Source organism: Pagrus pagrus, assembly GCF_965226575.1.
Source record: "Pagrus pagrus genome assembly, chromosome: 7".
NCBI classification, from domain to species: Eukaryota; Metazoa; Chordata; class Actinopteri; order Spariformes; family Sparidae; genus Pagrus; species Pagrus pagrus.
In genome coordinates, this window is record NC_140191.1 from 4,777,972 (window position 1) to 4,791,615 (window position 13,644).

Consider the following 13,644-nt stretch of genomic DNA (forward strand, 5'->3'; position numbering starts at 1 on the left):
TTTAAAAACATACTTCAGCCACAGTAATGATCGTGAAAATCGATTGTATGCTGTAGTCAGTATAGATTAAAGTATATATATATAAAAAATATTATAATAAAATAAATATTACAACTGAGGATTTTACATTATCTCATCACAACGTCCATTAGTAGGTGTTCTGGAGCTTTCAATCTTCATCACATAGTCTTCTTCAGTAGATGGAGCTTGACAAGTCATCATGACAATGTAGATGCCCAATGTCCTTATTTTACTTTGAGCACTACTTAGGGACCTAAAGTGACTTAATACTTACCATAAGCCACTCAATAACAAAGCTTACACAATATTTATTCAAGCATTTTGACAATTTGACCTGTACATAAAAACTGAACTGTATGTTATCGGCTATGGATGAACATACGTGTACATAAGTTGTATGTGTGTTTACCTATCTTTGTTTAGCCTTGTTGTCCTTGTTTGAGCTGTATGTCTACGTGTACTGCGCTCTATTTGTTTGCTTAAACATACTTGGCCAATAAAGTTTTGTTTGGTTGTGGTGAGATTGTTGATTAACTGATGCTTTCTAAGGTCGAGAGTGAATTTCAGTCCCAACTTTAAGCCAATATGGACAATAGGTCCTTTAAAAAATGTCAATTTGACAACTGGGCAAACTCCATCTGCCGAGGACAACTGTGATATGATCGTGAGCCCCAGATTAGCTAATAATGGACTTTGTGGTGAGATTATTGTGTCAACGGCTGCTTCCAAGGTCAATAACAAACTTTAAAGGTGCAATGTGTAAGAATTTTAGTTGAAAACATTCATAATATATCTAAAATTTTCATTCTAGCCAAGCTAACTAGCTAACAGCAGCTATAGTTAGCAGTTAAACTTGAGATTTGCTGCCTGTTTGTTTCATCAAGTTGACAATCTTAGATATTGCACATTTAAGTTTAAAAAGGAGATTTATTGCTTATCCGTTTCTGAGGCCCTATCCATCTTATCTATCTTTCTGCCAGCATTGATGTTGTGCTATTCTGTGGGAGTTCCCATGAGAGAATAATGTGTGACTCAATGTTTTTTAGGCAAAGATAAAGAATGCACACGACATAAAACCCACGCCATCTGTGTCTATGAATCATAATATAAAAATAAGCCATGTAAACGTATGTAAAAACACTCCATTCAGCTGTGCTCCAATTTGTCAGTCGGAATTTATTTAAAAGGCAAACACAAGAAAACACTGAAAGGATGAAATTCCAGCCACCCTTGTTTATCGGGACGCTACACGGCTCGCCAATTTGTCAGCTCCACTCCAAAATAGTTCACAAAAGGGCATGCAGGCCTATAAAACCTCCCACACCGGGAAGAGATCCTGGTGAAAGCAGCATACAGTAGCTCCTGTGCCCCCCTCCTCTGCACCTCCTCCTCCCTACTCCATGACTAAGTGATTTAGCCAGCTCTGGTGCAGGCCGCCTCTCACTTACAATGCCTCCCTAGGTTAGTGACAGAGCGGGGAGGGTGGCAGAGAAAGAGAGAAAACCCATTTACAATGCCGCTTACACACGGCCGTCCCCCCACAGACGGCGCCCATCCTCAGATTGATGTGTGGTATGCATAGTTTTTGGGTGCAATTTGGGCACCAGAGTGAGGGGAGAAAGAAAGAGAGGGCAAGTCTGTGTATGTCGGAGGGTGTAGGAAGGAGGGGGTACGGGGCTCAGGCTGTCTGTTCTCTCGCCCTCTCTTTGAGTCAATAGTGTTCCGGCAGCTGAGGTTCTTTATGAGGGGAACAATCTGGAGGGTCTTGTCAGAGTGCCGAGCAGCTGCTGTTTTCTGGCGAGCTTCTTTCATGGACCACAGGCCTGGAGTGGGCTGGTGAATACAGACGCACCCCTCCCACCCTCCTCATCACCCATCACCACCACCCCTACCTTCTCCTATTCCTCATTCTCGCCCCCAGAACGCACTGGAAGCCCTCCCGCACAATGCTAGAAGAAGAGTGGCACAGACGAACATGAAGAGAGCAAGAGAGTGTTGTTATTGTGCGCTACACTCCGCTCCGTCACCCGGGGTACCGTCCTTCACCCCAAAACACGCTTTCATGAGGTATGTGAAGATCCTTTCGTAAGACAAACACAGACGTTAAATAGCGTATTAAAACACAAGCCCAAAAAATATAGCTCAGACATATTGGCACCTGCGATCACATCGTTACAACCTGATGTGTGAGTGGACTTTTTTTTTTTTTAATAAATCACAATAAAACCACAAGCCTGATTCAGGTTAGATTGGAAGAGGCTGATTACAGCAGAGCCTCTTGTATTTCTCCTGAGTGGGATTTTCATTAGCAGAGCAGTGAGTTTGCATTTGCTCCCTTTCTGTCATTGATTCAGTTAGTGAGATCAGTAACACACACTGCCTCCCTTCTTCATGTAGGGGTCTGTCACAACGTTACATTCACTAGACTATAACTTAACAGTATGTCATTCTATTCAAGCAGCCACTCCAGAGGAGGACACTGCTGGCACCCTTTGTCCCTTGCCCAGTTGTCGGTGCAGCGGGTGCAGCGGTGAACCTGCACCGGTTGGCTCTGTGCTGGTGTTTGGCTTCACTTTCCGACAGGCGTCTCCTGTTTAGCTGCTGTCTGAAGGCACCAGGTTCCCTGTGGTGTCCAGCTGCATGCATTTACACGTGCACGCCGACACTGGGCACTCTGTGTGGTCTCTGTAACGGACAAATTAGATGAATGAAGATGAGAAGAAATGGATAAACAATAGATAATACAAAAGTTTTTTTTACATCCTGGCCTCAAGAACACAGAAGGGTAAAGCAGGTCAGTGTAACTTCCATGAATTAATTTTTTTAGTTTCAGCAAAAATACAATTATTATCAATATTGTATTTTCACATTTGACTGTTTGTGTACAGTCTTTTTTAAATTACTGTTTCAGGATTAAAAAAGTTCAATGATTTGAGGGTACATGGGCCATAACAGTTCACAATTGTCTGTCTGAAAATTATGCAGACTTGTGCAGCATCATGCAAGTCCCACCTGAACCAGCTAAGCATGTGGCCAGCATGGCCTCCGTGTCGACAGTTGTGACACCAGGTGAACCAGTTGTTGAACTGGGCGAGTTTGTTCTCCCTTGTCAAGTCCACCTTCTCATCCGACTTCCCTGTTCCTGCCAGAAAAGATTTATCCATAAGTCAACATGAACAATCACTAAAATTTGACTATCTATCAACATTGGTATGAGTGACAACAAGGCAGTAAGGAAACTGGATTGGCCACCAAACTGCCAGGTGCAGCTGCAACTAAATGTTGATCAAAGTCCAGACATTGTCCCCTGCAAATGCTCAGTTAACTATTATGGGCACTCAAGCTGCTCCAAGATGACTGCCTGAACATCTGTCTACATACTCCACACAGGCTGGTTTACCTGGACAATTAGAAACAGGTGTGCCCATGTTCATGAGGCAGAGGGCACAACGTGGCAGCGGTTTCCTGCAGCCAGGGCAACTGGTGACTTTTGACTTAGTGGGTGAGCCGCTGACCCCGTACTGGCTGAAGCCGCGGCCCTGGTGAGGCATTGCCGAGCAGCTGTAGGAAATGGACTTCCCGCAGAAGTTGCAGCTCACAAACACCTGTCGCACAAGAACAAACACAAAGGTCGGTTGATAAGCTGGTGAACATGAAGGTAAAACTGACAAGTGCACGCTCACCAGCTGTCCGATTTTCACTTTAGGGGAGAGGGAGATAAGGATTAGATAAACTATAATCCCGACATGCTTAACTGTGAATATTGGAATGCCAGTGATGCAGCTAGATAGTGCCGAGTTTAGCTTGCATGAAAACAAGCCAAACATTAAGTATTAGGATTTATAAAAAGAAAAGTGTGTGTACTGTCTGGAATAGATCGCTGACTAGAACACAAGTTTTATGACGAGAATTGGAGAGCAGAGCTGTGAGTGTTATGAGCTTGGCTGACACTCTTCATATTGCTTGGCACAAATACCTGTGAGTAATAAACAGTACAAACGTCCCATTTTGTTACGAGGGCAGTAATATCTATGACAGTAACAAACAAAACAAAGTTTTACAGTTTTATCAGTAACTTGAATACATTTTGTATATATATATATATATACAAACATTCAACTATAGGAACAAGATGTTCCTGATGTCAGTTACCTGGGCCAGTGGTTTGGAGCTGGGGTCCAGCTTTCCTCGATGGATATCAAACTCAGCTCGTTTGTGCCAGAACCTCCACGCGTCCAACAAGTTGCGGTAGTTTTCGATCCAGCATTGGACTCGAGGGTCTTTCAGCACATCACCTGGGGAACCCTAGTAAAGGAAACATTGTCTTAGCCTTCTTTCACATCACTTCAGGTTTACCTGCCGCATGGGAAAACAAATAGTTTAAGTGTACTTGAACAAATACCTTCTAGAGCTCTCACCTTCCTACACCCATCCCTCTGGTGAAACAAGTTCATGTTTGTGTAAACGGTATAAGAGGTATAGGAAGTTACTGCAGTGCTCTACTGAGGAGCAGGTAGAACAGGAAAACGATCAAGCAAAGTAAGAATTGAACATAATGTTCCCCAACATGTTGAAAAATTACAGACCTGTTCCACAACTGCTTTAGTGTTTCTTTAAAGAACCAAGTGCATGACAGCAAACAACTCCAATGAGATGAGCTTCATAGATGGCAACTGTGTTAAGAATAAGAGGCTGTGACTTTTTAGAAATGAACGCACAAGTTTCAACATGTGCCTTGATCTCTACAAGGGTGCGATCAGACCTTTTCTCTTGGTAGCAGTTATACAGTTTGTTCATTTAGGTTCCTGTTTAAACCTTCTGATCTGTTAAGTTTTGGGGCTGTTCCATGTACTATCATGGGTGGTGGAGACGCAGCCATGTACATGTTCAATATCATTTGTGCATGCTGTGGTTGTTTGAGTATTATTTTATTTCATTTATGAATAAAATTGATTTATATGTGCTGTAGGATTGTACCTGAGGCCAGGTGTCATTTTGCATTCATTTGTAAGTGCTAACAGAGTGACAGCAGCTTAAGTTACTGCAAAACTTATTTGGCAATAAAATGACACAAGCGTGTCTTCTGTGTTGCACGACAAGACAAGTTTAATTCATAGTTTATCCACAAATGAAAAGTGGCCTGCTTCATTTCTGGCTGAACTAAAGTATTGTTGTTGTTACTGATGCTTTAGAAAAAATCATGTTATCTGCATTTTTTCACTTAGATGCCATCTTTTTGTGTTGATGGTCAAATAGGCTTAAGATGTGGAATCCTTTGTTTGTACACAACCTTTATTTAATCAGGTCTTATTGAGATCGTGATCTTTTACAAAACAGACCTGAGTTCATTCATACACAGCCGGGCAAAACAACAGGACAAATACGGACAAAAAAAGGCACATTGACAATCTCTACATATATTTGAAGTTTATAATCTTCTTTTTATTCCATTTATAAGGTGTAAAGGAATGGAAGGCAACTTCATTATGTACCTGAAGGGTAACAAGAGTTTAACAGGCCAGAGATCTGGTCGGGTGAGGAGGGATTATAAATTTGTGAAGAGCAGTGGTATACGGTTGGTTTATTAGATCTCACCATGCACCGAATAACTGAAAGTAGCCTCAGTTTTCATACTTCTCTTCACGTGGGGACATTTATCTTAATTATTAGATGATTTAGGTCATAGGCTTTTACATGAGCCTTGTATATGTACTGAAATCTACAGAAGATATAGAACAATAAGCCAAACTGCAAAAGTGAAATCTTACATAGCTAAATATTTTGGTTGAGGGCCTGGACTTGGCTCCAATCATATTTCTCGTAAATGTGTACCGATTACAAAATAGGATGAACTAGGCATCCTTTTTCTGTGTCTGTGTACCTTCAGCATGCAGAAGCTGGCAGTCTGGACATCTCCAGTGCGGTCCACGTAGCTCTCCATGAGGTCCACGCCATCCTTAGTCAGACCCGTCAGCAGGATGCCCTCCAGGTTGCCCGCCTCCTTCATCTCATTGGTTAGTTTGTCGATGTATCGAGGGAGCTGCAGTCAAACAACCCCAGAGAAGTTTATGAAATCAGAGGCGAATGCAACCTGATCATGCACTACAGAAGTTCAACAGGAAATGCTGTAACAAGGTATGACAACAGACATAATCTGCTGTTGAAAGGCTTTGTGTTGTGTTACCTGGGCGTCGCTGAGAAACATACAGGCAAAGGCTACTCGGTCCCGCACAGCAACACTGCTCTCGTACTGAAATACAGACAAAGAATTTTTATCCCCTCTTGTCATTTTATAAATAAATATTTTGGGATTACAATCTCGAATAAAGGCGTCAATTTGCAACTTAAATTCTTCTGCTCCGTGACACACTTCTGCAGGAACACCTAATCAAGTCTAAGAGCCAAGATGGCAAGAAACAAAGTCAAAGGGACTGACTTAATGCTTTTATCGTGGAGTCATCACTTCTGGCCAGGAAAAGGTCTAAAGAGATAAATAAATGTGACAGCAGCTGGCTGCCAGATTCTGATGCAACTGGGGGAGGAAAACACTCTGTCCTGGGCACGGGTTCATTTTCTGTTAAGTGTTTAACGACCTTACAGCACTGATTACATAAATGTGGAACACATCTCTTCCTGTGCACCTGAAGACACTGGAGTATTAACTACTTCTTTGCCGATTTAAACGTCTATTTTTTTTCTTTCACCAACTTTCCTTGTGTTTGCAATAGAGCCATGAAATTCCGTGACAGTAAGAGATCCATTACCAGCACGCCATCATAGGCTCCAGGCTCACTGGTGAGAAAGGCAAACATCACGCAAAGGTAGGGGTTCTTCAGCTGCAGCCTCAGAGAGCTGCACATCTCCCTCCACAGGGAGGACTTCTCGTCGGTGTAGCCTGACAGAGCCATGGCAACCACGTTCAGGTTCAGGTCACCTGTGAACGAGAAGAAGTCAGACAGGCTGGTTTAGTTCATATCAGCAAAGTCTTCATTGTGAGTGCAGCGCTCTGGTCGGACAAAAAGAAAGCAGTTTTTTTGACTGAGCTTCAGAGGCAACTATTCAAGGCGGTTTGGCTTTATGGCTCAATGAACAAGAAGTTTCAAGACACATGAATTACTTGAAAAAACCTTTGTTTTGTGATTTGTTCACATTAAAAACAGCTTCATCACTTTGGTCATGCTGTGGTCTTCATCAGCATTCAAAACAAAACAAAAGGATTAAAGCACCCTTGAAGAAAAATGCCTAAAAATCAGTTTCTTTTTACAGACGGCCTGTTGTTTACTGATGGTTTCGTATTGTTTATATTGTTTCTATTATACAACACCTTTCAAGGTCGTAGTGGTGTAAAACTCATTCATTCACTGACTCAACATTAATTATTTACAGGAGTAGTGTAACATTTTGGCAACTCTACTTCCAGCAAATTTAAAGCTCCTAACTAACAAACGTTTTATGCACTTTGGTTTTTGTACAGATTAGAGCGGTCAGTCAAGATAAACCGACAGTGATGCAAATGGTGATATCAGAGTATGAAATATTGATATATTATTAGTAATACACAGTCAAAAATATCATGTAAATAAACTGGTGACTCTTAAATCATTTGTTTCTTTACGTTCTTTTTTGGAATAATGCATTTTAACACCTGTTTCAACCTGCAATAAAATTGAAAAAAGAAGAAGAACAGATGAGGGCGAGACACTCCACCCGAAATGTGGCAAAATTTTGGCATAATATCAGTGTCATGAATTCTTTCGGCCACGATAATGGACAGTTAAGATCTAATATCATGCCAGCCGTAGTACAGATTAAACAAATGGGATATAAAATGTTTTTAGTGAGCTTGTTGACCTTTGGACAGAGCCAAGCTTAGCTAAGCGTCTAATGGCTGTATTTTCTTACATTGCAGAGTCAGACTGATATGAGACCGATATTCATCCAAAGCGAACAAGCATTTTTCTAAATGTCCCACTTTTTCTTCAACATTAAATTTATTTAGTACATTTCGGCTAAATTGACTAAAAAACTTCTCTGCCACTAAGACCGTTTTCAGTTGGCTGCCACAGGCTGAGAACACGTCAAACTAAAATTACCACTACCACAAAAATGTTCAAATATTTATACAAGTGTGTAGATGAGAATCAATGCATTGACTGAGAGCTGCTGTTGAAAAAACACTGCAACTGTCTGTCGAGATGGCTCTGTTGACACTCCTTATCTAATGGATCACCCCATCAGTCATGCTCAGGAAACACTCATTAGAACACACAGCAGAAAAACGTTTGACCTACATTGGTGGAATTTTTTCTTAGTCAAGACGTGTGTAAACAACAGCCTTCCCTCTCCATTTTCATCAACCCTCGGTGTGAAAAGCGCTGCAGCTGATACAAGACAAGTGTTGTGTGAAAAACAAGGTTCTCCTGCTGTTACATTTCTGACATTCCTTGCTTTTGTCTGAAAACAGAAAGGGGCACTTTATTTTTTATCAGGATAGTACAATAATATCTTTGGCACATTTCTGAGAGGTTTTTTTTCACCTAAAAATGATGACACTGTTTTATCATGCTTTGATACACACTGCAGACATAGGTCCTTGGTCAACATAGCTTTCAAAATACTGCTTACTTCATTTCCTGGTAAAGCAGCATGACATTACAATGCACATTTGTGCAGAAGCAGATGAACTGAACTGAGAAGTGTAAATCATTTATCCAGGAGAGATCCCTTTAAAATTATGTGATTATTTGACATTTTACTGCTTCTGCTTCATTTTTTACCACTACAAATAATTTATTTAGTCCGAAAAAAAATGTAATTTATAAGACCAAGCACATTTAAGCTGCTACATTTAGTAAAGCAATCAGTTTATTGATGGGAAGAATATTAAATCATATTAAAATGTAACTTTTTTGATGAGAAAAAGTTGTTTTTTTTAAGCAAAAATGTGGGAGTTGTTGATTTTCCTGGTCTAACACTAAAGATAATTTAATAACTTGGGGTTTTGGACTGTCTCTCAGGTATTTGATGATGTTATCCTGGGCTCTAGGATATTGTGATGGGATTTTTTTTAATTGTTTCCTGATGTTTTATAAACCAAACAATTAACTAATTAATCAAGAAATTAATCTGCATTTTAATTGAAAATGAAAATCGTCACTCGTTGCAGCCCTCATGCACATAACTTAGTTTATATAAATATGTCAGCATTAGAGTTTCACATTTTCAAGCAGCACATGTGCAATAATGTGTCGGTTCTGAATCGTTCCTCCTTCCAGTCAACACCTGGCTTCAAAGACACACCTGCTTCCTCCCCCTTCACTCTCAGGTGATGCAGAACTCACCCTTCTCAACCGTGGCTCCTTTGTTGAGGATCTGGATGGCCCGGCGGATGTCCAGGTTGAACAGAGCCACGGCGGCCGCCCGCTCCCACTCGCGCTCCTGCTCCAGTGTTCGAAGGAATATCTCCACGTCGATGTCGGTACCCCGGCTGATCCAGCCGCAGAGCCGCAGGGCGAGGCAACGCTCCTCGCTGAGGTACCGCGGTAGATCCGTCTGCCGGTCTGAACCGCTCCAGCACCTGCGGCTCTCTGTTGTGCCTGAGAGACCAGGAGGACAAACACACACCATTCTATAAATCGATAACACACAACTTAATAAAGTTTAGAAATATTATTTAACCAAGTTCTGATCATCATTAAGTGTTCAGAGTGTCAATGACTTACCCGAGCTGGTCTTCACAATGTTCTTGATACCAGAGTAGACGACAGACTGCTTGTTCCCCTGCAGCTTCAGCTCCATATCTTCTGCACACTGCTTCATATGTGATACTCTATAGGAAGTTTAGCTGATATTGCAGTTCAAACATAACAATGGTAGCACAGAACAGAGATTTAAGAAGAACCACAGGTACCACAGAACTTTATCACAATGCTCAAATATAAACTGGACCACTGTGGGATAAGATAAGAGCTGTCAATTTATGATAAAAAATTACTACTGACTATAGGAGACAAATTGATACATTTCCAGTCTAGAAGGTTTACGGTAGGTTCCTAAATTACTTAAAATTAGACGATATCTGTATCGTTTTTGTATCTTTATAAAACAAAGATAAGAGTTAATCACTATGTCACTGTAGATAACACCAGTCCTTAGCAGAGATAGTCATCAGGAGCTCCATCAAAATGATTTAAAAGACGCCACACTCACAGAAAAATACTACACTGTGACTTTAATCTATTCATGACGTTTAAGTTACCTATATTCAGTTATTGAATGTAACTAAGTGCATTTACTCAAGTGCTGTATTTAAGTTTTTGAGGTACTTGTGATTTGCTTGAGTATTTCCACTGCACTACACTTTGGAGGCAAATGTTTTAATTCTTACAACAATGGATTTATATGATAACTTTAGTTACACGTTACTTTGCAGATTGCACGCTACATCAGAAGAGAGACGAAACTACGGATAAGAAAGAGTCATGAAGCACAACTACTACATGAAGCATCTTTGCAGATTTTTTTGATTAGCAGCTGAGTCAACAGATTTGTTGATCAAAACCCAGGTGCACCGAATCACAGCACATTCACGATGATTGTTATACCAAGATAAACAGTGTCCCACTGAGCAGGCATTTCCACCACTTCCTCGTCAAAAAGGATATAGAACAGATCATACCACAAAGACTTGAGCTGGGGATCGTTCCCTCCAGCCAACTGGTGGTTCCTCCACACCTGGACGGTATCGTGCCCGTACCTGGACTGGGCCCTCTGCCTCATCTTAGTGGCGATGTCTTTCTCAATCACGCTCTCAACTCCTTCAGCCCCATCCTCCACACAGTCATACAAGTGCCTGCCGCACGCCCACATGAGAGAGGTAGTAGAGCTCCAGGCCAGTGAGATGCGTTCAAACACGGTGAAGTCAGTCATGACCCGGTTGGCTGCTGACACCACCACCATGCGGTTCTGAGAGGACGGGTGCCAGGCGAAGCTGCCAATCTGGCTCTCACAGGGCTGCACGCTTCGCTCGATGATGGTGGGCTCCGTCTCATCGCCGATGGGTGTAGGAGTGTGTTGCATGTCGTACAGGCGGATGATGTTGCTGTCACGTGTCAGTGTAGCCAGCAGGCCGGTACGAGTTGGACACCAAGCCACCTAAAATGAGAAAGGAGAACATCATGTTACTAACAACCTGTAAATTCTACTATATTTAATAATTTACCAGCAAGATATGTGATAAGAATCCACAAAACACGCATTTTTATCCCAATTTAACTAGACGGAAATCTAGACATTAAGCTTATCTCCTTAAAACAAACCGAGTCAGACCTTAGTGAGTGGCTTAGGCTGCTCAGTGAGCGTAAGCACAGGCTTCTCAAACTTCCTCAGATCCCAGATGGCCACCTGGCCCTCAAAGAAAGAGGCAACGCGGTCATGGAAGTGTGGGTCGACCGTCACCCCCTGGATGGCCTTGGTGTTGACAAACGTTTTCTGGCTTGTGTTTCTCAGGTCAAATATTGCGAGGTTCCTGTGCATGCCAGCCAACAGCAGCTTTGGGTCACGAAGCAGCCAGCAGAGAGACAGGCAAGCATCGTTCTGGCCTAGCTCATACAACGGTTTGGTCACTACTGTGCTCGAGTCCAAATCTACAGATGAGAGACGAATCTTATCTGCGGATACACTGGTCTCTGGAGAAAACTTACTGCTGATGTCCCATATGAGGACAGAGAAGTCCGCCCTGTGCTTGTCCAGCCCAGCAGCCAGCAAGTTGCTGTCCACCGGGTTCCAGGCTAAAGTGTTGCATTGACGGGCGTGCTTGGGAACAAACTCTTTCCCCACCAGCTCTTTACATGTAGAGTTGTGGCTCTGACCCAGGCTGGTGAGCACTACTCTGCCATTAGCTTGGCCCACAGCGAGCAGACACTCAGGCTCGTGCTTTGGGTACCAAGCCACACATTTCATGTACGGGGTGTCAGAGTTAATGGCTAGTAAAGTAGCAGCAGTTTCTTCAGACAGCGGGAGAGTGCCAGCCTTGGTTTCTGCGCTGCCCACAGGTCCAATACGGTACAGTCCAAGTTCAGAGTCACAGATGACATAACGGTCCGGGTGGTGGGGAGACCACAGGATGTCCGGCTTGGAGCCACTCATGATTCAAAAGCAGCTAGAAGGATCTCAAAGAAATCTGCCTTCTGTAACCTGGAAATTGGATAAATAACACAGAAATGAGTCCATGGATTAACACTTCTGACACCACAGTGACACTACAGACCTGAAGCTACTGAAATAAACGCAGGTTGGCCAATAAACAGCACTGACAAATCTCAGAAGTAGTTATAGTAACATTAAAGGTGCACCATGTAGTTTTAGCGAAGACATTTAAGAGAAAGATCTTCATTGACTGAACTAAACACGCTCTTAGTTTATATTTGGCGGACCCTGCCACCTTTCTAGGCCTAATTTTCCTCTAAGAACAGCTTGTTTATTTAGTTATGGAAAAAATAAATATTTCTGCGTTTGGATTATTACGTTATTAATAATTTAAATATTAAAACTCTGAATTTGAATTTCTTCTCCAAAACCACAAAGTGCCCCTTTGAGGTGTAAATTAGCTGAAGTGTTGATGCAAATCTGAACGTTACTGCCTTGTCTGAAAAGTTAGCAGCCTGATGCTAAGTGGCTAAGCTTGCAACGTAGTGGTTTGAAATAAGAGACCTGCGTTGAATAAAAGATGCGGTCGATTTGCGACGTGCCAAAGTGACACAGCAGGAAAAACTACAGCTCCAAGTTTGTTGACATGCTAACTCAACTAAGCTAATGCTAACGAGTGAAGGACGAGCTGAAACACAACCGTTTAGCTAGCGCTGTTTTAGCTAGCTGTCGAAAACACTTGCTAACAATTAACCAGATTAACGATGCTGCGTTACTTACAAACACGCGCGGTGTTTAAACGAGCAGCTGAATTTCGACTTGACATACACATGTCGGGAAGGGACACTTGAAGCCCCACTGAATGTTGTGTGTAACACCAAAACACGTCCGGGGTGTTCAGAGGTGTCAGCTGCTAAAAAGTTCCGGTTAACTTTTAATTTAATGCACGCAGTTAACCACCAGAGGGTGCTGTTACCAAAGTGTATGAAAATACTCCCTGATAATGACACACACATCATCAGATTATTGTAATCGAGTACAATATGGTACATTATTTGAAAATATGTTTTTTTCTTTCTTTCTGGGAAGTAATCCAGTGTGCACGGATCATCGGATTGACTGCACTTTGCAAGTAGGCTGCTTTAAATAAGGTTAAAAACTGTGCGGTACATGGGAATCATAATAACTTACAACTCATCTGGTTTTAACATTAGTGGGCGACAGTGGAAAAGTAAAACAATCTCATTTGGGACTCTTACACACACAGCATCCAAATAATCTCCATGGTCAACAGCCCAAAACACAAAGCAGTGAGGCAAGAATGAAAACAGCGAAAGACTGCCCCCGACTCACTATAGGGTATTTGATTTGAATAATAAGCAATATTATATATTTTTCATCGCTGTGGTGCTCAGGTTTAACTATTGTAGTCTATCCACACTACGAGAACATTCCTGCAAAAACACATTGTGCCAA

General features: G+C 42.0%; 1 protein-coding gene across 1 annotated transcript; it reads right to left on the bottom strand.

The window, feature by feature from the left end:
- Positions 1-1,177: 1,177 nt before the first annotated feature.
- Positions 1,178-13,045, bottom strand: mios (missing oocyte, meiosis regulator, homolog). Its single transcript, XM_084358555.1, has 12 exons — positions 12,949-13,045; positions 11,350-12,216; positions 10,682-11,175; positions 9,744-9,838; positions 9,363-9,617; positions 6,786-6,955; positions 6,206-6,271; positions 5,903-6,061; positions 4,174-4,326; positions 3,422-3,626; positions 3,034-3,163; positions 1,178-2,706 (listed from the first exon to the last, which is right to left on the bottom strand). The coding sequence occupies exons 2-12, from the start codon at positions 12,166-12,168 to the stop codon at positions 2,616-2,618; spliced, it is 2,637 nt and encodes an 878-aa protein (XP_084214681.1). The 5' UTR covers positions 12,169-12,216; positions 12,949-13,045; the 3' UTR covers positions 1,178-2,615.
- Positions 13,046-13,644: the final 599 nt, after the last annotated feature.

Excerpts from the sequence above, each read along its gene's own strand:
- mios (XM_084358555.1), bottom strand. The coding sequence starts at position 12,168 with ATGAGTGGCTCCAAGCCGGACATCCTGTGGTCTCCCCACCACCCGGAC. Across the intron at positions 11,176-11,349 it reads AGCCTAAGCCACTCACTAAG|GTGGCTTGGTGTCCAACTCG; the intron begins GTCTGACTCGGT and ends TTCTCATTTTAG. Across the intron at positions 2,707-3,033 it reads CACATGCTTAGCTGGTTCAG|AGACCACACAGAGTGCCCAG; the intron begins GTGGGACTTGCA and ends TGTCCGTTACAG.